General features: G+C 41.3%; 1 protein-coding gene across 1 annotated transcript in view; it reads right to left on the bottom strand.

The window, feature by feature from the left end:
• VEGFD (vascular endothelial growth factor D) overlaps window positions 1-22,185 on the bottom strand; it is a 30,709-nt gene extending 8,524 nt beyond the window's left edge. Inside the window, exons 1-3 of the mRNA XM_036397417.1 lie at window positions 21,521-22,185; window positions 4,312-4,522; window positions 165-355 (exon numbers count right to left, since the gene is read on the bottom strand). Of these exons, the coding sequence (XP_036253310.1) occupies window positions 165-355; window positions 4,312-4,522; window positions 21,521-21,610 (492 nt within the window). The 5' untranslated portion in view covers window positions 21,611-22,185. The remainder of the gene's footprint in view (window positions 1-164; window positions 356-4,311; window positions 4,523-21,520) is intronic.
• Window positions 22,186-22,824: the final 639 nt, after the last annotated feature.

The following is a 22,824-nucleotide window of genomic DNA, read 5'->3' as shown; positions in this document are numbered from 1 at the left end:
ACACTCCTGCATTCACTCCACATGAATAAAGAATTAATTCTTCTGTTTGTTATGATAGTGCAGACAGATCTTTCATAACAGGATCTCAGAAACCAAACATCCTCCTTCCCCTCCCTTTTTGATGAGCCAGGGTAAAAAGAAAACAGATGAATAGCCTCATTTACCGTTTTTGACACGTAAGTTGTACTTGTATTCATGCAGCTGAGACTCTCCTCGTTGCAGCAGCCTCCACATCTGAACACATTCACACAGGGAGGCTTGAAAAATTTGTTGGTTGTTGTACCCAGTTCTTTGGCAACTTCTACACAGGTTTCCCTTGGCACACACTGAGTCTTTTGCCATTCTTCATCTATGACTGGAGAGAACAGCATTTTTATGAACAATCATGGCAAATCTAAACCTCTTGATTAGTGAAGCAGAAGCATTATATTAATAAAAATGAAGTGCTGGCAGGCCATTTGCACTTACTTGGATCAATTTGCACTTATTTGGATCAATCTAAGGAGCAGAGGGACTCTGAGTGCAAAATTATCCCAGTAACTTACACCAGCTGCACTGGCAGAGAGGTTGTTGCATTTATCTGCCTTTAGCTTTCAATGCAAATGAGCAAAATCTCCGTTAATTCCAGCAGATCAGGTAGAGCTGCATTGATTTCCCTTAGCTGAGAGTCCCCAGCTCCACAGTGTCTATCTGAGCAAGCTGTCCCACACCCTGTTCCCCTTTGCTCCCGAGTAGCCTTTCCTATTGTCACTTTATCCTCTCTCTGAGCATACCCCACCATGCACTCAGCAGGGCCTGGGCCTTAGTGCAAAAGCACATTAATGACTACCAGATTCTGGTCAGAGGGTTTGAGTACTCCTGGTGGATGTCAGCCAGAGAGCACAGTTTCCAAAATGCCCAGTGAAATCCAAGACAAACAGTCTCACACCTCAGTACCACCAGGGGGTTCAGGCTGAATAACAGGAATATGAATTCAAGCGTGAGTTGTCTGTTCAGAACACCATGGCATCTTTCAAGTTCTGAATTATGGTAGACTAGTTGACTTGGCTTGACTGATTTGTCAAATTCTGACTGTGAGAAGGAATAATGCATTAGCTGCCTGAGCCAGACTGAGAAAAAAGTGACATTTACCTAATAAACATAATACAGTCTTGAGTTTTCTCAAGAGGTGGCTCTCCTTTTTTTGCCTTTTGCTTGCTTGATTCAAGTTATGGAATTGTTCATGAGTCATCAATGCTTATGCTTAGATTCTTCTTAAAATGATGAAAAATTGTTTTCTTCTTTACGCTTTACATCAGGCTTGTGAAAGATGAAAAGCAACTTTTAAACTATTAAAAAAATGCTCTCTCTTCCAGCACAGTCCACCTCCCTACTATTGTAAAAGCAGTTCCTACATTTACAGGGAAGTTCTGAGAAAAAAGAAATCTTGGAATTCTTTTAACCTACAAGCTATACCTCGCCTTCAGGTGAAGATCTATTTTTCTCATTCCTGACTTTCCTTTTGTTATTTTTAACTTTTTCTTCAACAGACTTTGTATATTTAAATACTTTTGTTTATTCCTGAAAATATTCAATTCAATTCAACATGGTTGATTTGCTCCATTTTTCAGTCATGCAGAGTACAAGAAATAAGAGTTTGATGTCTGAATTGTGAAGAAGAGGCATAAATTAAGAGAAGAATAATCACTAAAATTGATAGAATTTTCTAGAATAATGTTAGTTCTATCAAAACACCAATCTCATCCTAATATTAAAATAAAGTGTTTGCCAAACTCATTAATGCATGTGCATGTAATCACTTCAGATGTCACTTCAATGAGCATAAGCAGCGATGACCTTTCCAGCTGCACACATCCTCACTTTATTAACCACTTCTTTAGCAGAAGGGCTGCTACAGGAACTGGCTGCCAAGCTACTGAGTGTCACATCTTGTTCATCTTGTCACCCTGGTCATTTCTGAGACCAAGCACAGAGCAGCTTCTGAGAAATTTGTCTGTGATACAGTCCTCAGCTTGAAAGTGCTGCAGTCCTTAGTGACTGAGCAGCTCAGGGGAGACTGTGGTTTGGTGAAGTGACACAAACTTTCAGTGAATTCATTGTTAAAGCTTTAGAAAGGAGGAACAAAGTCCTGAATTTTCCCTGATGGAATTTAGAGTGCTGCGGAAGATACTCTAGTGAAACAATGATAAGTCTTGACCTAGCCTTCTCATCAAAACATTTTATTAAAACAAAACAGATGCACTTGGCAGAAAGGTCACTGTTTAATGACTGGAAAGGGTGTAGGAAAGAAATACATGTTTATGGGCTTGTGGTTCTTTAAAAGGAGCTTTAGTACCTTGAACATATTAATACATTAGAACAAAAGTACTTGCTGTCCTGGAATAATTCCACTTTCAATGGAAGAATGGCCAGCCCCAATGGGCTTTTTTAAACTTGAATTTCAGCACCTTGACTTTTAATGAGAAAGCTGACATCTCTGTGTCTGAAAGGGAAAATAACAAGCAACTTAATAGCAGTTCCAAGCAGAAAACTTGGAACAGCTATTAAGAAAACTTTATCAATATTACCATAGTAAAATAGAACCACAGAACATTTTAGTTGGGAAGGGACCTTAAAGATTATCAAATTCCTCTGCTGTGGGCAGGATCACTTTCCTCTAGACCAGGATGCTCAGTATTCCATCCAGCCAGGCCCTGAACACCTCCAGGGATGTGTCATCCACAGCTTCTCTGGGCAACCTAATATCTAATCTAAACTTACCCTCTTTTAGGTTCACTACATGTCCTTGGGAAAAGTCTCTCTCCAGCTGTCTTGCAGCTCCCTCTTGGGTACTGGAAGGCTGCAATTAGACCTCCATGGAGCCCTCTCCCACAGGCTGAACAGCCCCAACTCTCTTAGCCTGACTTAGGAGAGGTGCTCCAGCCCTGTGACCATCTCAAATAATTCACAGCACACTAAATGTCATAGTGACCTTATTATCTGAACATTATTTACATTATAAATATTGAGTTACACTAGTCTGCCATTGAAAAATGCCCATTTCAATGTTCCCTGCCTCAGTAACATTTAATAACATCTCCTTTTGTCATGCTGTTTTGACAAAAGGGATGTTTTAGTTTTGCAGAAATGTTGGTGTTCACTAAATGAGCAACAGTGAGTAGAGGATTACACCACTTGACTCTGGGTACTCCTAATAACTATGGATTTTTAATGTTTTTAAGTAGAATTACAAGGGTATGTAAGCAAAATGTTTATCACTATTAAAAGCTGTCTTAATTGTTCTTCATGTGTGTATTTGTTTTAACTTTTTTTCTGTACAAAATTTCTGTGAAAAATGTAAAGCCATGCCTGTGATATGAAAATCCTCTTCAGACAGGCACTTGTATACACATTTCTGTGTTGTGGCTCAGAGAAGCAATTTAAGGCCTTTGTTCAGACATAATTTAGCTGAGTAATGGTGTGTGAATGTGGCTGGGGTTGTTGTAAAAGTGGTATTGGAACAGGATCAGTAATATCTGATTTCCCAAAAGGAAAGTGATATGATAATATCACAGCAGGATAAAGACAACAAAGATTATCTCAGCCTGTCCTTCATTAGGCTGCAGTTTAGCTTTGCTGTAGGATGTCCATTTGCTGGACCAAAATATGGTAACTGATCCTTTGTTTTTTCATCCATGAATATGTAATGCCTCTTGAGCATCACACCTACAAAGAATAATATTCATACTTGCTCCAGATGGAAGGAGTAGGTTGTGATTCTCCACTTTTCGTTTCTGGTTGGTTGCCTCAAGGTCTTCTTTTCTCTGGAGAAACTTCCTCAAACAGATCAAGGTTAGGGCAACCCCTTCTTTCTCTCAGTTCCCACACAGACACTGCTGCTGGTGCACTGCCTTGTATCAGAGCACATCTAATAAAAAAGGGATTTCTATGCCTGCAGTAAAGTTTATTCATTTCTGCCTGCAAGCAAGTTCTGAGATGCAGCACAGTGCTGCTCTCCAGCCCCTCATCCAGTCATTCTGACCTGCTTTTTGTACATTGACTTCTCTTTCTCTTGTGCACTTGACAAATCCCTGAAGAGTACATCTTCCCTTTGGAGAGTATGCAGAGAAAATAAGCCTGATTTGGCCACAGAACAGGGAGGTGTACTCAGGCTGTTGTCTGACACTTTTTCCTACAAAGTAATTGTCCAGAAATGCCCTGTTGTTTCTAGTATGGGTATATTCTAGGAAATCCCTTAGCTCCTTCACAGTTTACTGCACAAGAATCAGTGAGAGGCTTTGAGATCAGACTTGGCCACAAACCTGCACCTACCTTTCAGTGTGTCAATATCATAGAAAGCAGCAGCAAATCTGGTGGAGCGATGTGAAGCAGAGCGGGAGTCCAGGTTGGCCAGGCTCTTCAGCTTTAGCCTGCATTTCCACAGCTTCCAGTCCTCGGAGTGAGTGATGTGAAGCAGCTCTTCCAGGCTGGATGCTCTCCTGATCTGCTGTTCTGAGCGCTCCAGTGCTGACAGAGATGTCCTCTGGAAGGAAAGGGGGAGGTCAGAAAGGCAGCACTTTACAACCTGTCCCCAGTGCAGCACGTGGAGCTCTTGCACCAAAGGGCAGCACATTACTGAGGACATCTGCCTGGGAAAACAGCAGCACACAGAGCTGTCCCAGGCCTTGAGGGTGCCCAGCACCAGACTTATCTGCAGGATTTGTGCCCACATAGATTGGGAAGGGGAGATGCCCACTTCTTCACCCTCTTCATCACAGCCCTCAAAACTAATTGACAAATGCAGATTTTACTGTGTCCCTGGTAGACACTGGTCACATCACTGCAGTGCCTGAGCTGCCCAGTTATGCCAGAAGGAATCCCAGGTCACCCTACAGGTAACCTGGATCAGTTCAGCTGGTGAGCCCAGCCCATGTGCCTCTGCAACAAGCTGCCTTGGGTACCAAAACTCTGCTTCCAGCCAAGAGACACCACTGCAGGGTCAGGTGAGACAGCTGGAAGCTGCACTAAGTACAAGGGCCCATCCATATGGCAGGCAAGCACATCATCCAACACGCTGCAAAGTGCAGGATGCATCTGCCATCTCCCATTGTGACTACACTTGGGTCCTGCCCATGTCCAGCCTCAGAGCTGTGGCTGTGCAGCAGCATTAGCAAAGTCATTGCATTTTCCACCTGTCTGATGCTCATGACCTTTCTGCTTCCATTGGAGAAAGCTCCCTACAAAGACCTGTACCATCAGTTTGAAGTTAATATTCACTTTAAAAATAGCTGTTTAATACTTCATATTGCCCAGCATCCTGTAACAATAGTGCTTTCTTTGGCTGCTGCTTTCTGACATCTGTGTTTGTGCCTTTATCAAGGCTCCGAGAATTTATTTCCACTGACTCACCAGATCTGCTGAAAACAGTCTCCAACACAAGTAAGAGGTTATCTTTGTAAATGTCTGTGTTGCACTGGGCTGGTGCTCTCTCAGCTGTACTCTCTGGTCATACAGTGAACTGTATTTTTTGACTTGCGAACAAAGGGCTGCAGTGCCAGCTGTTGTAAATAAAATTCCATCTCTTTAAAGCAAAGCTGTAGTACAAGAGGCTGTCCATGAAGTGTGCAGCAGACAGCAGTCTGAGCCAGTAGCTCTGTGTAGGGCTGGGGAAGGAGTGAGGGAAAGGGCCACCTATAACAGGAAGATTTTAGATGATATCTGAAATCCAAGCACTGAGTGCATCTGTTACTTGTTATAAAGACATCTGTGGCATTTAGTTCGCAACAGTACAGATGTTAGCCTGTACACATGGGCCAAGTTAATTTTGGGTAATTACCTTTCACTGACCTAAAATTCCTTAAGTGGTTAACTCAGAAAAAGTTGTTTGCTCTCCTTTTATGCCCATACAGAACATTATATTGTGCTTTAGCAAGTTGACATATTTCATAATAGAGATGGCTGCTTCATAGGTGAATGATTTCTCATGCATTTCATACGTGGTAAAAACTAGAAACCCCATCTCAATACTTATGAACAAATAGCTCAGAAGGAATGTGAATACTTAGCACCAGTAACTGAATTTCTAGACAGTTTTACAAACAAGATACCCAGAATTTTGCTGATCCAGGAAAGCTGAAATTCAGCTTGAGGTTAATGCGTCAAGACTTATTTGTTCTAAGAACCACAGCTTATGTTCCCATTCACTCCCATTCACAAACTGTCTCCTTGGTCTTGCAAAACATGTAAGTGTAGGATCAGAACTGGCATGGTAATGGGACCAAAGACATCAAAACTGAACTCTATTAAACATTAACTTTTTTCCTCTCTCTTTGCGGTACAAAAGAATGCTCTAGCTGAATCAGCATCCAACACTTCTAAACTAGTCTTAATTTACAGAGAACCTGTAAAATGAGATGATAGCATTCTGGAACTTGGAAGATATATCCCTGCACTTCTTGTAAAAGTCAGCAGTTTGGGATGACTAGCTTCTCAATTTCTCTTACTCCTATATCAAGAGGTTTTATTAATCACAGAATTGTTAAGGTTGGAAAAGACCTCTAAGATCATCAAGTCCAACCATCAACCCAACACCACCACTGTGTTCACCACTAAACCAAGCCCTGATTATTAGATCAGCAAAATATGAGCTTGCCTAAGCTATTCAGCCCTGAAGTCAATCTGTTGCCCCTTCTCTCACCATGTTTCCTAACACCTATCCAAGCTCTGCAGCTTGATGGTATTGCCTGTTGCCTACCATGATAACATAAGAATAATTGTATTCCTGCTTCTTATATTTGACTTCTTCCCAGAGGGAACACATTTCACAGCTGACTTTTTAACTTCACAGGATTCCCTATCCAGTACAGAATTTCCTGGCACCCTTTCCCATAACAATAGCACTACAGAGATAAAGGATGGTCTTTGTCTCTGGGCATTGCTGACACGAGGTGACATGGTGAGCTGAAGGCACTGCTGGTGTCTAAGGCAGGTCTGATTCTCAAGTAGTTATAGGATTTTACAGCAGGGACATCTATTTTGTTAATGACCTGGTTGCCCTGAGCTCCTTCTGTAGCAAAGACAGAGAAATATAGACACTTATAGAACATGATTCGTTTGAAATCAGACTGAAAGTCTTTTTTCTGGATGACCAGCAAGGCCAGGCTCACCAGATCACAAGAGGTGTTACTGTGGTAGACATTTGGTCAAACATATCTCAACTCAGCTATCTGGGGTATAAAACATCTGAAGAGAAGCACCAAATTTTGTTCCAATCTTGCTAAGTGTCAAAACAGGAACAGTGAAAAGCCCCTTATGTGTTTCTTTTGATTTGTTTGAGATTACTACAATGCTCTTATCTAAAACCTTGTTCTAAATGCTTGCTAGAGCAAACAGCAAACAGTGAAGCCACCAGAAAGACATCCTCATTGTAATACACTTTGACCACAGAGGTAGCTGCCCACAACCTAAAAGCATTCAAAAATAAAAGCTTAAAAAATGAAAAGCATAGAAGGTCCATCACCTCTATCAGCAGGACAAAGCCCTACAGCCTGAACTTGTCATGAAATCTTTCCAAAGTATTCAATTCTGGCCATACTATTTTGAAAAGGACAACACCAAATAAAAACACAGAACCTCTTACAGTCTCAGATAATACCAAGGATGAAGTACCATAGGGCACCACGCAGGTCTGGAGACGTCTTTCATTTACTGTTTGAATTCAAGCTCTGTTTAGATACAGACATACTCTGGCTGACTGAAAAGACCTACTTCGAAGAGTGCAGCTTTGGGCAGAAATGTGAATAAATCTTTCAAAATATGAAACTGGAGGAGGGTATTAGATTCAACAGAGTCCCAAACTTTCCTGTCATTTGATTTAGGATTTTATGCCCTCTCACTTTGATAGCAAGTGGAAAGCAGCTAAAACTAACATTTGAACAGGAGGGGAGCTCTTCACTCAGCCACAGAGCAGAGCAAAGATACATAGGTGTCAGACTGACATTTCACCGACATTTCTGGGAGATCCAGCTCCTCACAAAAAGCAAAAGAGGAACAGAACCACTGACTGCTTCCCCTGACTGTAGCCATCTGCACATGCTCTTTCCCTCTTTGCAGATATCCCTACCTCCCTTTTTCAGTCTTTCCCTGATGACTACATTCCTTCCTTCCATGTTCCCTTCCCATTCTCCAGTCTGCTCTCAACATCTTGAACTGCTTGGATCCCACTGTGCTTTTACATTGTTTATTTTCTCTGCATTCCCCATATTCTGCTAGGTGGGAGTCTGGTGAAACCTATCTCAGGCTGAGCTGCTCAGCCTCCTAGTCTAGAGGAACATCATTTTTTTTCCCTTCTATGTCCCCATACAACTTTCCTTCACATTGACATAGATTTTAGTGGTCAGCTGAGGTGAGCTGTCACCATTGTGGAAGTTGTTGGTTGTAATGGTTGCAACCAAGATGTGGAGCAGAACTTCACTGCACTTGGCATGGTACACATACAGAGCAAAATCATGAATTCCGGCCTCAGAAACCTTAAAATATACATTAAGAGTTGGGAGAAAAACAAATTAGACAAGGGGTCTTTGGGAAAGGACCATGGCAATGTCATTTCCATGCTCCCAAATGAAAAAATTACCTGTGGAGCCATATTACTGGAAAGCTCCAGATGTCCTAAACTTTCAGTACCCATCAATGTACAGCCCATAGTCCACCAGAGACATGCTATTTCCTGTGAGAAATGGTTGAGCAGAATTTATCAATAACAAATATCAAAGTAGCAGGTTTAAGTAGTTCATTCTTATCTCCTCAGCTTTCTGCAGCTATTAGTGTAATTTTTCTAAGTACCTTATCAAAAAACAGATCCCATACCCAGAAATAAAAACCAGATTCCTAATTTACTGAAGTCACATGTTTTTCAAAACACTGACCTCTCATATATTCCAAAATTATTCTTCAGTTCAAGGAGGAATATCTGTTTTCCTCTATTTTGGCAATGAACAATCATCAGGAAATGATAACGCGAGTTACCATTGTGATTTTTGGATAATTACAACTCTTGTCCTTCCAAAAGAAACCATAATGGGCTATCTATCTTCTTCCCAGTTATCTCAGATGCCAGAAAAACCCTAAAAGTAGTCAGCACTGGAAAGGAACAAGAGAAAATGCAGTGATACATTCAGTGGCTTTTCCCACCTTGGACACTGACTAAAACCAGCCACTGAGTTCATTTCCCCACTGATTTATGCTAGTCCAATGTTTGGCTTATGCATCATGTCATACAAATGCACAATCCCACAGACAGCCTGCCCTGTTCAAACTGGGCCCTTTCTTGAGTACTAATATTGGCCATACCCTATCAGGGGCTGCAGCTCTGCAGTTTGCATCTCTTCTCCACCCTTGACAAGCTCCTAATTTCCTGCTTAGGAAAAATAAATCAAAATTATGTCTAAGAAAGACAGCAGAACCCACCTTTGAAGAACTTCTTTTGTTTTTTCCTTGACATGTGCTGCTCTTTTCAGCAGCATTAATGATGTGTTTCAAGAGCTCCTGGAGGTATTTTGAACAACAGAGGAAAGATGTGGAGTACAACAGTAAAAAAAAAGGCCTGTTAAGGTCCTAAATTTATTTGAGGACCTATAGCATAAAAACAAATGAGGTTGTATTTAAGAAAATGGATGCATGAATGATCTGCGTTGATGGAGATGAATAATACTTTGTGTGCATGGGAAGGCAAAAACAAAAACTGATAGAAATTTATATTTTGCTCAATCTGCCTGCATTTCACTCTGTAATCAAGCATGCTCACAGACCCAGGAAATATATCCTGAAAGCTTTACACATGATTACTTTCCTTAAGCCCCAGCCACACAGTCTTTCTGTACAGTAGGACATAAACCTCTGCTTAAAGCTAAACACGTGTAAGAATTCTTCTGATAAGGAATGTTTTTCTGAGTTAGGGTCACAGACACTGTCATGGCAAGTGCTGCATAAATACCAATGGAAATTTTCAGCATTACCACTGTGTCTGGGGCCAGGACAAATGATAAAGGAATCTCTCGATAACCTTGAATTGTTTTATGATCCATTCTCTCAGCAGCTAAGCCATAGAAAGAAGGTAACAGATTTATCTTGCCAGTAAAAGCAGAGTGTAGCTGCATGGCACAGTGATGATTCTCTTAATGCCATTGTATCAAAACTTGGCCAAACAGGCTTTACATAAGGTCTGACTAAAGCTTTCAAAATTAACCAATCTGGGGGGTGGAAGTTTTGTCTCAAAATGAGGGCACCTGAACACAAAGAGTATTGGTAGCATGTGAGGGCATTTTGAACCCTTATGCCAGCATTGTGTGCTTTATGCAGCTGTAGCAACTGCATTCAGTTCAAGAGAAGTTATGTAGAAGACAAAGACTTGATGCGATCAGAAGGTGAATTCTCCCTGTTCCAGTGCTGCCTGAAGGCTAATCTCAGAACTAGATTGAAACCAGTTGAAATACTAGGTAGATGATTCATCACCACAAGAAAATACCAAGGAATTTTGCTTCTGTGTATGCTATACCTGAAAACAAGCTCCTTTTCTCTTCCACGATGTATTCCCCAAGGTGATTTTACCGCAGTGTATAAACTGATTATAGTTGCAGGCTCATCTTGTGGAGATAGAGTGCCTACAGCTCCCTGCCAATCCCACAATTATCAAAAATAAAAAATAATCTGATTCTATGATTCTATTCACCTGAATGAATATGAACTATTTATCTGAGACTCCTCTCATAGATATTGGAGAAAAATAGGGCCACTGGGTGAACTTTCATCCCATTCTAAAGCCTGTTGATATAGCTGTGCCTCCAAAATGCCTCTGCCTCTCCACTGATGCTGAAGGATGAACTGGCAGATCACCAGCTTAGCTGTAGTGAGGAGACCTGAATCCCACTCAGCTGAGAGTAGTCAAATGAGATTAAATAACCTCTCCTCATCTAAAGCACAAGGAATTTATGAGGTACACAGATATAACCATCCAGGAAGTGCAACTGCACCAGGGTCAGAAGGACCTGGGACTGGCAGAAAAAAGCACTCCATTCCCTGCCTCAAAGCCATGGGGCAGCTGCCCAGCCATGCTGTGGCTCCCAGCACACAGACTGTGAGCTGATGTGGCCAAGGAACTGCAAGGGAGCTCCCATGGAAAAGTTTGGTTCTCTGTTGGCAGGAAAATGCCAAGCAGCTCCTGCCACTATGACACCAACACGAAGAACGACATTTTCCTGGTAAGAATGACAAGCTTGTGTGGAGTTTTTGCAGTAAGAAGAACTCTTTTGAGGGTTTTCATCATTACTAGTAGTATTTTAACATTATTGTGTCTCCTATCAGTTTGGAGTCAGGTAAAAATGTGAAATGAAGACATGATACCTAAGCTGGTGTCTGTGGCCAAAGCAAAATATCCGAGAAAAGAGAGGAAGGCATTCATCCAAAGGGAGTACCAAGGAAACACAGAAGGTATCACTCAGGGTGATATCACCATGACTTTTAGGTAGCAGGAGCTCAACCATTGCCAAATTTTATCATAACAAATATTGTCTATAATACAGCATCTTGTATCCTTGGGGTGTTGCATAACAGGTAATAAAATAGTGAGAGAATCTTCTGCAGTTTGAAAATATGAGGCTTGGAGGAGTGACTTACTGCCCTATCAACAAGCAACTGCAGCACCCCATAAATATCTATCATGAGGCATCTAACTTTGTCACATGTCTGACCCATATTAGCATGCAGTAATTTTATCATCGCTTTGTATTTCATATCCAAGGAGAGAAAGAGCATTTACTTTTCAACAGCTCCAGTAAAATCATACTTTTGATTCTCTGTCAGCTATGAACTTCTGATATATGAAGCTGCATCACTGGCTATATTCCCTCTGGAAGCATCATTATTAGTGCACAAATAAGCTATTTTTAATTATAGTGAACATGACCATAGAGAGACAAAACAATTAGATATTTTGACTTCCTACTAAAATTATTCTCTGAAACATGATGGGCTTGTCATGGGATTTTTAAGTGGCTATTACAGTCTTTGTTATCTCAAAAAGCATGGATGAAATTTCAGGAGCATGCAGTACTTCACCTTCAAAATATTGTAAACAAATACTCAAATCTCTTCTAAAAATGTTTCATCTCTCTCCGAGCACTGCCTTGCCCAGACTGAACATTCATTTGATCATCACTGTTACAACATTAATAACCTGAAGGGGCATTCTGTTTATAGTGGGGACAAGTTTGGGCCCTGTGAGACAAATTTCCAGCTGTCATTTTTTAAAAACGGTTTTTTCTCCAGTGAGAGCTATATTGAAAGCATGCAGCTTTATTGTCCAAGTATATAGCGAAAAAATACACAAAGGGATGGAAATTATTTCCTGAAAAAGATCAAGGACTGAAGAACAGGCACAGGAAAATTTTGCTTCCCTCACCCAGAATCTGTGCAAAACCTCTCTGCAGTCTGCCTTGAGAATTAGAGAGTGTTGGCCTTGGCTGTGCATCCTCTCAGGAAAGGGTGACTGCGACCACAGCACTCCATCCTGAGGTCCTGTGTGCCATGGCTGCTGGAAGAGAAGCTGCATGGCCTGTAAGAGGAGCAGTGTAGAGTTCTACACTGTGCCAGAGCACACGAAGAAGGTCTGACAGATATGTCACTTGTAGGTTTAGGAGGAAAAGAAATGGTCCAATTTATAGTGCGGCCAGGTGTTGTATGAGGTGGCAGAGGGCTGACAGGAGGACATCCACCTGAGACTGTCCCATTTCTCACTGATCCATTTGAGATGTTTGAGGGCCTCTTCTGCTAAAATCCTGCCAGCACGTCGTCTGACTGAGACACAAACCAGAGGAGGAGAAAGCTCTAGACTGCTCCACCTCATGTTCAGTGTGGTAAAAAGCTTCATCCAGACACTCCTTCTTGAGAGTCTTCCTTCTTGGTCTCCAGTTTAACTTCCACTGAAGAAGAGACCTAATTACCCATTTTCTAAACTTGGTGGTCAAGGTGATGATAAAACAGCTTCTACTTTAGCTGAAGATCAAATGTTTTCACAAGCAAATCATATTAACTTCTCTGGGGCTTCAAGAGAACAGCTGTTTTATATTTTGAATGGCCTTTTAACTAGAATAGATCTTTTGTGGTGTTACAGCAAACAAATCAGACTTCTTGCACTTTAGTAGCATGCTTACATTATAAAAATCCTTGGAGATGAGATATTTGGTTGCTGTATTCTCTCTTGAATAAACCAAAATATTGAAAGCAAATAACTCAAAACATCAGAACAGAACATGTTTATGTGGAAGCATGAATCTCATATAATTTCATATAATTTTTTATGTTCAAAGCAGAGTCTGATAATATTTTATCAAAATACCTCTCAGAACTATATACTTTTAGCCAGTTAGGTCTTTACACCAAAATGAGGCACTTTTTTCAGCCAGTAAACATTTTGAGTATCAGCTTTGTCACTCTCATTAAACAGATGCTTGTTCCCACAGCCAGGTCTTTTGGCTCTCATAGGAAACATCCTCCAGTTGTGATTTTGAAGGTAACAGCATCCACTGTGCATCAGTTTGCTGGCAGTAATGGAAAAGCTGGAGTGGTATATTGTGGCCACATTTCTCTTCACAGAGACAAGCAAGACACAACTTCCCAAGGATATTTCTGGGATTCACATTCTCTGAACCACAGAGAAAGAAAAAAGAATTCTTATCTCAATTGCTGCACCTCTTGTTGTTCACAAGTGGAATGCATTGTGGAAGATTGTTTACCTGAAGGGAATTGGTAATTGGATTCTGGTGTGAGTGCTGTGATTCACTGATCAATTGAATCCAGGTGTGTGTGTCAGGACTGTCGGCTGACAGTCACGAGATTCTGTGCAGTGGAGTTGAGCTGGGTGCTTGTGCAGATTCAGTTTAGATGTAGTGTAATATAGTATAGAATAATATCGTATAATAAAGTAATTAATTAGCCTTCTGATATCAATGCAGTCAGATGCATCATTTCTCCCTGCCACGGGGTCACCTTGTTTCCGATAGTACATGAAAGAAAAGATTTGGTCTGCTAAGTTATGGATTTTCTTCCTGTTCAAGCCTAGTCAACTACATTGAGAGTTTACCTTTAGGCCCCTCCTACAGTGGTCATGCAAAGTACATTCATTTGGTAAGTGAAACAACACAGATGATTTGTCATAAATGTCCAGTGTGGCAACTCACTGATATATCCTAAATTCTGCTGACAGCTTTGGGAGCCTTACAGTACATTTTCTGAGTTTCTGCTTAAAAGCTTGCTCAGATGGTCATGCATTGCTGCAATGTGTTGAGGCAGATTTCTGCTCAAGACAGAGCTCAGCTAGAACATTATCACTTCACTGTACACCAGGTTAGGTGCTGGCCCAACTCTATGACAGGGTGCACACATCAAAAATAGCATATTAAATGTGTTTACAAAGAGCATGTCCAGGCTGTAGTCACTGTCTCTTGATAGTTGTCCATTCTTTGGAAGTCACTGGGGTTTGGAGAGTGAGTTTGGAATGGCTCAGTAACAGAGACCTGCATGAAATCAGATGACTATGTGTTCTTTTAATATTTGAAAATATTATTTAATGTGATGAAGGGTCTTTCAGTTAGTGCTTTCATTGGTTTTTGGGTTTTCCCCAAGACACTTTAATAAATGTTTTGGTGGTATGACTAGCCAATTGGACAGCTGGGTTTCAAAATGTCACTCACAAAGCAAAGCCATTGCCAACACTGGATGAACTTATGTTACCCCAATCACACGCACACATTTTCCTGGAATTGTAGTTTTTCTTGAGTAATATTTCCCTAGCAATTCAGAAAAGCATCCTAACATGGTTTCTGAGTCATGCTGCTAATTAAAGTGAAAAGTTTTGCCTGTCTTTGTGGCACATTCTCTGTGTGCAAAGTGACATATGATATAGTAACATGATGCAACTTTTTTGCAATTCATGGTGACTCAAATAGAATTCCCTCCCCAGCTGCACTCGCACAGTGACCACAGTGCAGCCGGTGACCGTGAGCTGTCAGACCCAGCACAGCCTGATTCCCATGAAAGCATGGCTCAGGAAAACCCATCCTGACGGTGAGCAGGGTGGTCACCCCTTTCCAAGCCCATTCACGTGGTGCCCACACCGGATTGCCAAATCCCAGGAGTCCAGCTCCACGGTGTTTGTGCTCAGTACGACTCTGTGGAAGCACAAGGACCCTAGATGGCGTCCTACCACCAGCTGAGGGCTCGCACACCTGAACTCACATTTGGGCAAAAAATACAATACTCAGCTGTCCTTCACAAAGGAAGGAAACTGATTTTTTCTTAATGCAAGAAAGCTAAAATAGCCTGTGCAGTTGTTCTGCTGTTCATTGGTACAGAAGCCCATGTATTACTCTCTCTCTCCAGGATGTTAAAAAAAATTCTGTTTGGTCTTCCCACAGGCAAAGGGGGTCTGTGCAGCTGTAGTGGGGCCACTCAGCATTTTGTTTGCATTCCTCAAATCCCAGCAAGATGTATGATGATTTGTAAAGCATGCTGGGGAGGTAGGAAGCAGGTGGAGAAGTAGATAAGGGAATGGCACATAGTGAGAGGAATAAGAAATTTCTCAGGAATAAGTGTTTCTGTAGGAAAGTTACCATATCAGATTTACTTCCCTGCAGCAGAATAGCTCAGGTCATTTTCCCCCCTCAGCAGGATGGTCTCAAAGCCAAGTCCAAGAAAGGGCAAAAGCCAGTTTTGTAACTGGACTTACTTGCCCTGAGAGAAAGGGCTAAAAAAATCACAGATCCCTCTGTGTGAAAACTATAAAATGTATCATACAAGTTTTGGTTTTTTTTAGTGGGAATTAAAATAAATGAGTTATCACCTACAACAACTGTAAACATTTATTTTTCCCAAATGCCAGTATGGTGTCCCCAGGAGATAAGACCCAAGTAAACCTTGTCTGGAATAGCAGCAGTGTTGATCAGAATGAAAACTGCAGACACCGTGGCAGAGGTCTCACCAGCCAGAGTTTGCACCAGTTTTTCTTTCCTATTTTCAGGCAGATCTTTTCTCTGCTTGCCCCCTGTGGGAGCCTACATTGATACCACCACACCATTGGTTATAAACAACACAAATGCCTGTGGGGAGAAAGCACCAGTAGACTGCTGAAACAGAAACAAGCAACACTTGATGAGCCTGAGCTCATGGCTTCTTTTGGTTGCTTTCAGACTACTAATTACCAAAATTATGGCCCACTGCCCTCTGAACCTGCCTTCTTGCCTCCCCTTGGTTTCAGACTTTCAGGTGTGAGCTACAATGGCAAAGTTTAATTAGTGCTTAATTTCAAACATCTGATAATTTGGTTTCTCAAATGCTGCATCTGAATTATCTACACAGCCTGGTGTACTTTTCCAAGCTCTGCTCTGTCCTCAGACATTAAAATCCCAGCTGAGATGGACTGGATTGGATCAGCAGCTGGGTGGAATTTTTTTGCTCTTTCTCATGAGCAAGAGCTGTTCTTGATAAAGTAGCAGTGTGTTAATAGTTGCCTTTCCAAATTGATAAGAGCCAAGGACGGATGCTCTGTGGCATGAAAACAATACAGGATTGTTCTGTTTGCCTTCAGTGCACCTTGTCAAGACAGTAGCAGATAAGGCAGAACAAATTGGCTTTCCTCAAAACTTCCCTGATAGCTTCTCCCTTCTGAAGGAAAAACACAAAAACAATCATTTCTGAAGGAATGCTGTAAGTGTATTTTCACACATTTTTGGCTCATTGTGCCTATCAGAGATGATAATCACAGAGAATCAAAAGCAGCAGACAAAACTGGGAGAATGAAATACTTCTGAAAACCACAATCTCATAATATTTGTTTAGACGTGTTTCCTAACTTTGAAAGGAAGCTGGATTTGAGGATGAAAAGATTTTCATCCTCAAACCCAGCTTCCCATTTTAAACAGAGGAATTGTTCCCAATGACATTTCAAGTTCCGTTTTCTAGCGGTTGAGCACTTTGCTGGAATTTCAGCAGTTGCCTTTGAGGAAGAGATCCCATTGCACAGAAGATTTTTAGAATCTAACTGTTCTAGAAACCGAGCAACATTTGCAAGCAGATTGTAGAAAGCGGTGAAGACCTGTCTGAAAACCAGCGTCAGTTATAATTACAGAGACAAAAGCTTACAGCCAGCTCTGCTGCTCAGGTTTCCTCACGGAGCTCTGTTTCAGTTGTGCAGACAGACAGAGTGCAGCTGGCTCTAGGGAAGATGTAAAGAGCTTCCTGATCTCTTCCGCCCATGGTGTGATGTCTCTCCAGTAGTTCCATGGCTTCCCAAGGGCAAGGCATTCTCCACCTAGGTGGTCCAGGGCCTCAGGAGGGTGGGGAAGTGCTGCTTCCCTCTCCCCAGTGGACAAGGACTATGTACCAGCTGTGTTTGGAGAGTGCAGTTCACAGGGACAGTAGGAGATGAAGAAGATCTGTTTGAGCAAGAGCGACTGCGGGAGGCTTGAACAATGTTCAGCGCAGAAGTAGAAAAGTTTTAGCTGTGGAAAAGGAGTGCATGTAACAGAGAGCAGCCATGTTTACCTCCCAGCTAAGCCCACCTGACCCCTTGGTCTTTTGATCAGAAAGCAGCTTTGTAGCTTAGGGACAGTCCTCAGGCCTATCCCCTCTGGGTTTCTCTCTAACAAAACCAAAGGAGGGTTCAACATGGGGAGAACACCTCTGCAAAAAGGAAAAGGCTCTGAGTCTGTTTAACTTGGAAGTGACCAGTTGTTCCTTTCTCTTGCCTGTCCCCCAACACTTTATTAATAATGTGAAGCAGCAGAATTGAGGAGGAAAGCAATGAGATTTTAGTTCTCTGAGATCAAAACTTGCTGCCTCATTAGAGAGGTAGTTTTAGTGTTGGAAGGCAGAAGCAGCTCCAATGGATCCTTGGCTTTTCTTGGCAAAAAATTTGCCTCAGCTCTGATGAATATAGGACATAGCTCTTCACATCTAATTTTAAAATTCTGGAAAAAGTAGTTTATGTCTGTTTCTGCTCTAGGAGAGGAAAAATTTGAGGGGGAGAGACAGAAAGAGAGACAGTGAAATTTGCGGTTCTCTAGCTGAGAGGTTCCAAAACATAAGAGACTGTTGGGACAAGAAGTTCAATAAGGAATTTTTAAAGCATTTCCTGATGAAAAAAAAAAAAAACCTTATAAAAATAATTCTCAGTCTTCAGAAAATCCACGTGGAAATGTAATTCTTCCATGAGGACTTTATATATTAGGTTGGCATCCTGAACCAAGCCACTGGAAGGCAAGGACCACCCTTGACATCAGTTCAGCTCTGGGGCCAAGTCCTGTTGGACACTTGTGTGGCTGTGCTGCCCCTGTCTGAGGCTGCCCACTGCTTCCCACCATGAGCCTGTGCTCCAGTTGTGCTTCTGACTGGCACACATTTGATGTTCAGGCTGAAACTTTCCATACCAGATGTCTGCCTCAAAATTATTTTAATATTGTTTTTGCTTTCTCTGTCAAAATGGTTTGACCGCAGTGGAGGATGAAGCTCCTCCTTTACCTGTGCAAAAAATTTTTCTGTTTCCCTACTGTGAATCACAGATGTGAATTTTTGATACCTGAGGAGCCTTCTTTTTTGCCTCAGATATGTACACTGCTATCTTTGGAACAAGTCCACTTAGCCCTCCCAGGGCTTTGCAGCAGTCAGGTCCTGTGCTGGTTCCATTCAGGAGCAGAGTGGGACTTGGGTGCAGGCCACCCATGGGTGCAGGTCCAGCCTATGGGGCTGAGAGCAGGACCTGCCCTTCTTCCCCCCCAGGTCACAGGGATCTGGCATCCAGGGACAGGAAGCTGCTGGATTTGCCTGCGGGAGGGAAGGAAATGAATACCCATGGAGGAGGGCAAGGCCTGGCCAAGGAGGCTGAGATCATCATTGGAGAAAAAAACAAAAATGGGTCAGGAAAAGGAAAGTTGGGGCAGTTAAAAGCACAGGGACAAAGAAGGGAGCTGTGGATGGAGAAGGGAAGGGGGAACCATGGTCCGATATGACTGGAAAACAAAAGTGTCCATTAGGGCTGTCTCTGAGGAACTGAGGGTCTGTGGCAGAAGAAGGATGTCCCCATCCAGGAGGAAGCAAGTGGGAAGGAGGATGACACTTGGATAGCACAAAAAAGAGACCAATTGGAAAACTGAGTCCCTGAGTCTTGGAGGTGAGGGAACACAGGCCAAATACTGGGAGCAGAACAGGTTGGGAATGGAGAGAGGAATGAAGAGGTCTGGCAGGCAAGGAATACATGTACATGGTGGGGAAAAGGGATTTGTGTGCTCAGAAGAGGATGGAGTTTCTGAAGGGTTAGGAAAAGCCAACTGCCATGGAGATGCTGGATCACAGCACCTTGTACATAAGCTTTTAACATTCATACCTTTAATCAGGATATTTGAAGGGGAAAAGAAAGTATTTAAACCCTTAGCCCCCCAAAACTCTTGCATGATACCACACTGATGCCACCTGATGGTTTGAAACACAAAGAGCTTTAAAATGTCAGGTGTCCTGGGCAGAGCTCACCTAACTTGGATTCATATAACAGGGGGCAGAGCAGGTTGCTGGTTCTTAACCCTTCCTAGGTCTCATCAGTTGTGTACAAGCTGCATCCTGACCTTGTGGGTTTTATCCAGGCAATGTTGCTGTTGATCTTAAAGAACTTTAAAAAAACGATGTAGGGTGAGTGAATGCAATACATCATTTCTGTGTACTGCAAATTCAATTTGAGGTGTAAATGGTAAAAATAATCATAACCCTGTGTGCCATCCAACACTGTAAAATGAAGCACATTTTGTGGTGTATTTCCACATGTGTACACACAGATGCCCACAGGTCATACAGGAGAAAACAACCCAGACAGAAAGCTAACACTCTATGTGGAATAACAAATGGTTTAGCCAAAAGCCTCTGTCTATACCAAAGCAGTCTTTTCTTTTTGGCAATCAGCAGCCAATGCAAGTGAAATACAGCATTTGGGTGTGATACCTTTTTGAGTGTGACCTGTAAGATTTCTTTAAGATAGCCTTGGAAACTCTCTGTGAGTTGCTTCAAGAACAGTATCCTATGGCTAAGCTGGCTGCTTGACAGTGGTAACCAAATTTCAGTGAAAATAATCACAATTGCACCTATGTTGGATGGACAATCCTGTCACAGTGAATGAACTGTAAGCTAGTATAAGCTAGCAAGAAGAGCTCTTGCATTTACTCTAGGCAAAGTGGATATGGATTCAAAGTTTACAATGAAAGGGCTTTCTAGTGGTTTTACTACTGGGCCGAATAAACTTGCATCCCACATGTGGCTAGAATTATCACCCCTGCCAATTATGAAATGGTTACTGTTCTGTGTTAGAAAGCACGTTCTGCTTTAAATGAAGTGATTCCTGCAGGTACAAAACCAGTGATTTGTCATGCAGTGCACAAAGTTAATGTATTAAACAAGGCTTGTTACTCTGGTCCTAATGCCTTCAAAGCATTGATGGCTGAGGTTGTAAATTAAAAGCTTGTGAGCAGTCAGCAGGCATCAGTCATCCTGAGGCACACACTGCTCACCACTGCTGACTTACTGGGCTGGCAGCAGCAGTCTGCAATTAGGCACACAACTTAGCATTTCTTTCCTAAAGCACAGGTCAGCATGCAGCAGGCTCACAGGATAGTGTGTGGCCATTGCTTGCAAGCAGGAGGTTTTCTGAAGTGGAAAAAAAAAAAATTAGCTTGTTTTGCTCTGCTAGTGAAAAACAAATAATTTATTCTGGACCACACACTGAATTAATCATTTTTGGACAGACTGCACGTGTAGAAACTTGTTCCAGTTTTTGTTCTGATTATTCTAAATGATTGTCCTGGATGTTCTCACATTGTCTCAAAGTCAGACCTGAAAAATCCTACTCTCATGGTGAGGGTTCAGCTTAAATTTTGTTTCATGTACTATATTCAGAAGAAAAGTTAATTTCCAGGCAATGTGCTCTATTATTACTAGTTGCTGTTTATTTTAAAGTCCTATATAACTTTTTCTAATGAAGGAAAAGAAAAATGTTTCTCTGATACCTGCCAAAAAAGTGAACAACTGATAAACACGTGTTCTTACAGGGAAAATTTCTATGCCAGCATACTAATTCCTGCAGTTATAAATACCTGAAATAAAAAAGTGTATTTACCAAATATTCTAAATACTCTGAGTCATGCTTTTTTTTTCAGAATTTTCTTTGATTTTCCATGACTGAAACTAAAATTTTAACTCAAGAACAAAGTACACAACAAGTACTTAATTACTAGTAAAAAAAAAAAAAAATATTAAATAGAGAATATGGATTTAAGTTCCTTATAGATTCATTTTCCTCTATGGCTGCCAAACATCTCTACAACTAAACCATCACCAAACAAAAAAACAACAATCCATTACCAAAACAGCAAGAAACCCACTACCTTGCACATGAAATGCAGCTAATTCTGGAAATTTGTATTATTAAGAATCACAGTAAATAAAGTTCACTTACCTTCACAGAACCATTCTCATAGTCAGATCCTTGCAGCAGATGTAGAAAAGAAATTATGAAAATATTCACAGTTGCCCACGGTTTGTACATTCTGATGTTTAAAATCCACAGGTTACTGCGCAGTCGTTGTTGTGCAGCTGGAAGTGTCTCTTTCAAAAGGCATTTCTCTACCACCAACACAGAAAAGCTTCCAGAATTTCTCTCATAAACTCACAAAGGATTCCAACATCTGAGAGTAAAAATCTGTCTCTTTGTTGCTCAAAACAATTGTAAGTTCCTCTAGAGAATGTAATTTCTTAGAGCAGATCTTAGATACACTTGAAATAAAATCATGATAAGATTTTAAATAGATATGTATCTGTATGTGTACACATACGCACTCACAAGCGATCAGGTATGGATTCCAGTTAATGAAGTTAATATATCTTCCATCAGGACACAAGGAGACATTCAAAATCCATCTGTGGTCCAGAAAGTGTAAGAAATCTGCTCGATTCTGTGCTCGGTGTTACAGCAGGCTGTTCAGATGGTAGTGTAATGGCCAGTGTTTGGAGCCGAGAGCTGTAATCCAACTCTGTATGAAAACTTTTTTCACAACCTTCATGGAAGCTTGCAGAAGCATGTGTCTTAAATCTGATACAGACTTTGGCAGTAACGCAGGCAAATTTTGGCTCAAATCCCATTTTCTTCCTACCAATAGCACAGCAGTTTTTAAACTAACTGATGCAATCTAGACTGCCATTATTTTAAAGGAGATTACCTGAAACATGAAACTTTAGCACACGTTCTTACACCACACACATATTTTATGTTACTTCTCTGAAAGACAAAAAAAAAAAAAGAGGGCGGGAAAAGAAAAGAGAAAGGCTTTCTTTCATGTGTTCTATCTTACGTGTCAAAGAGGTTTCTGAATAAAATTTTACAAAGCAAAGTTAAGAACTATCTCTGACAACAAACAAGATTTTGATTTTTTAAAAGAAAGCTCATGAAGCTGCAGTATAAAAGGACAAAATCTCTTTTTATTGCAACAAAACACAACCAGCATTTCTGCTCCAAGATAAGTATGTATTTTCTCTGTATATTCCTGCAGTTTAAAAAAAAAAATTAAAAATAGAGATCAATCATTTCAAATTATAGTGGGGACAAAGACTCCAATAATTATATATGTTAAATCTATATTGCTGTACTCATATATAATGTGTTCAGGAGAATAGTTCCACTCTCACAGGTTTTAGTGTTTGCAGAATCAGACACCACAGTTGTTAACATAAAACAGTGAAGTACATAATTCTTCAGAGTCCTGG

The sequence above is a fragment of the Molothrus ater genome, chromosome 2 (assembly GCF_012460135.2).
Source record: "Molothrus ater isolate BHLD 08-10-18 breed brown headed cowbird chromosome 2, BPBGC_Mater_1.1, whole genome shotgun sequence".
NCBI classification, from domain to species: Eukaryota; Metazoa; Chordata; class Aves; order Passeriformes; family Icteridae; genus Molothrus; species Molothrus ater.
Note: the sequence above shows the minus strand (reverse complement) of the source record. Positions and strands in the feature narration are given on the sequence as shown.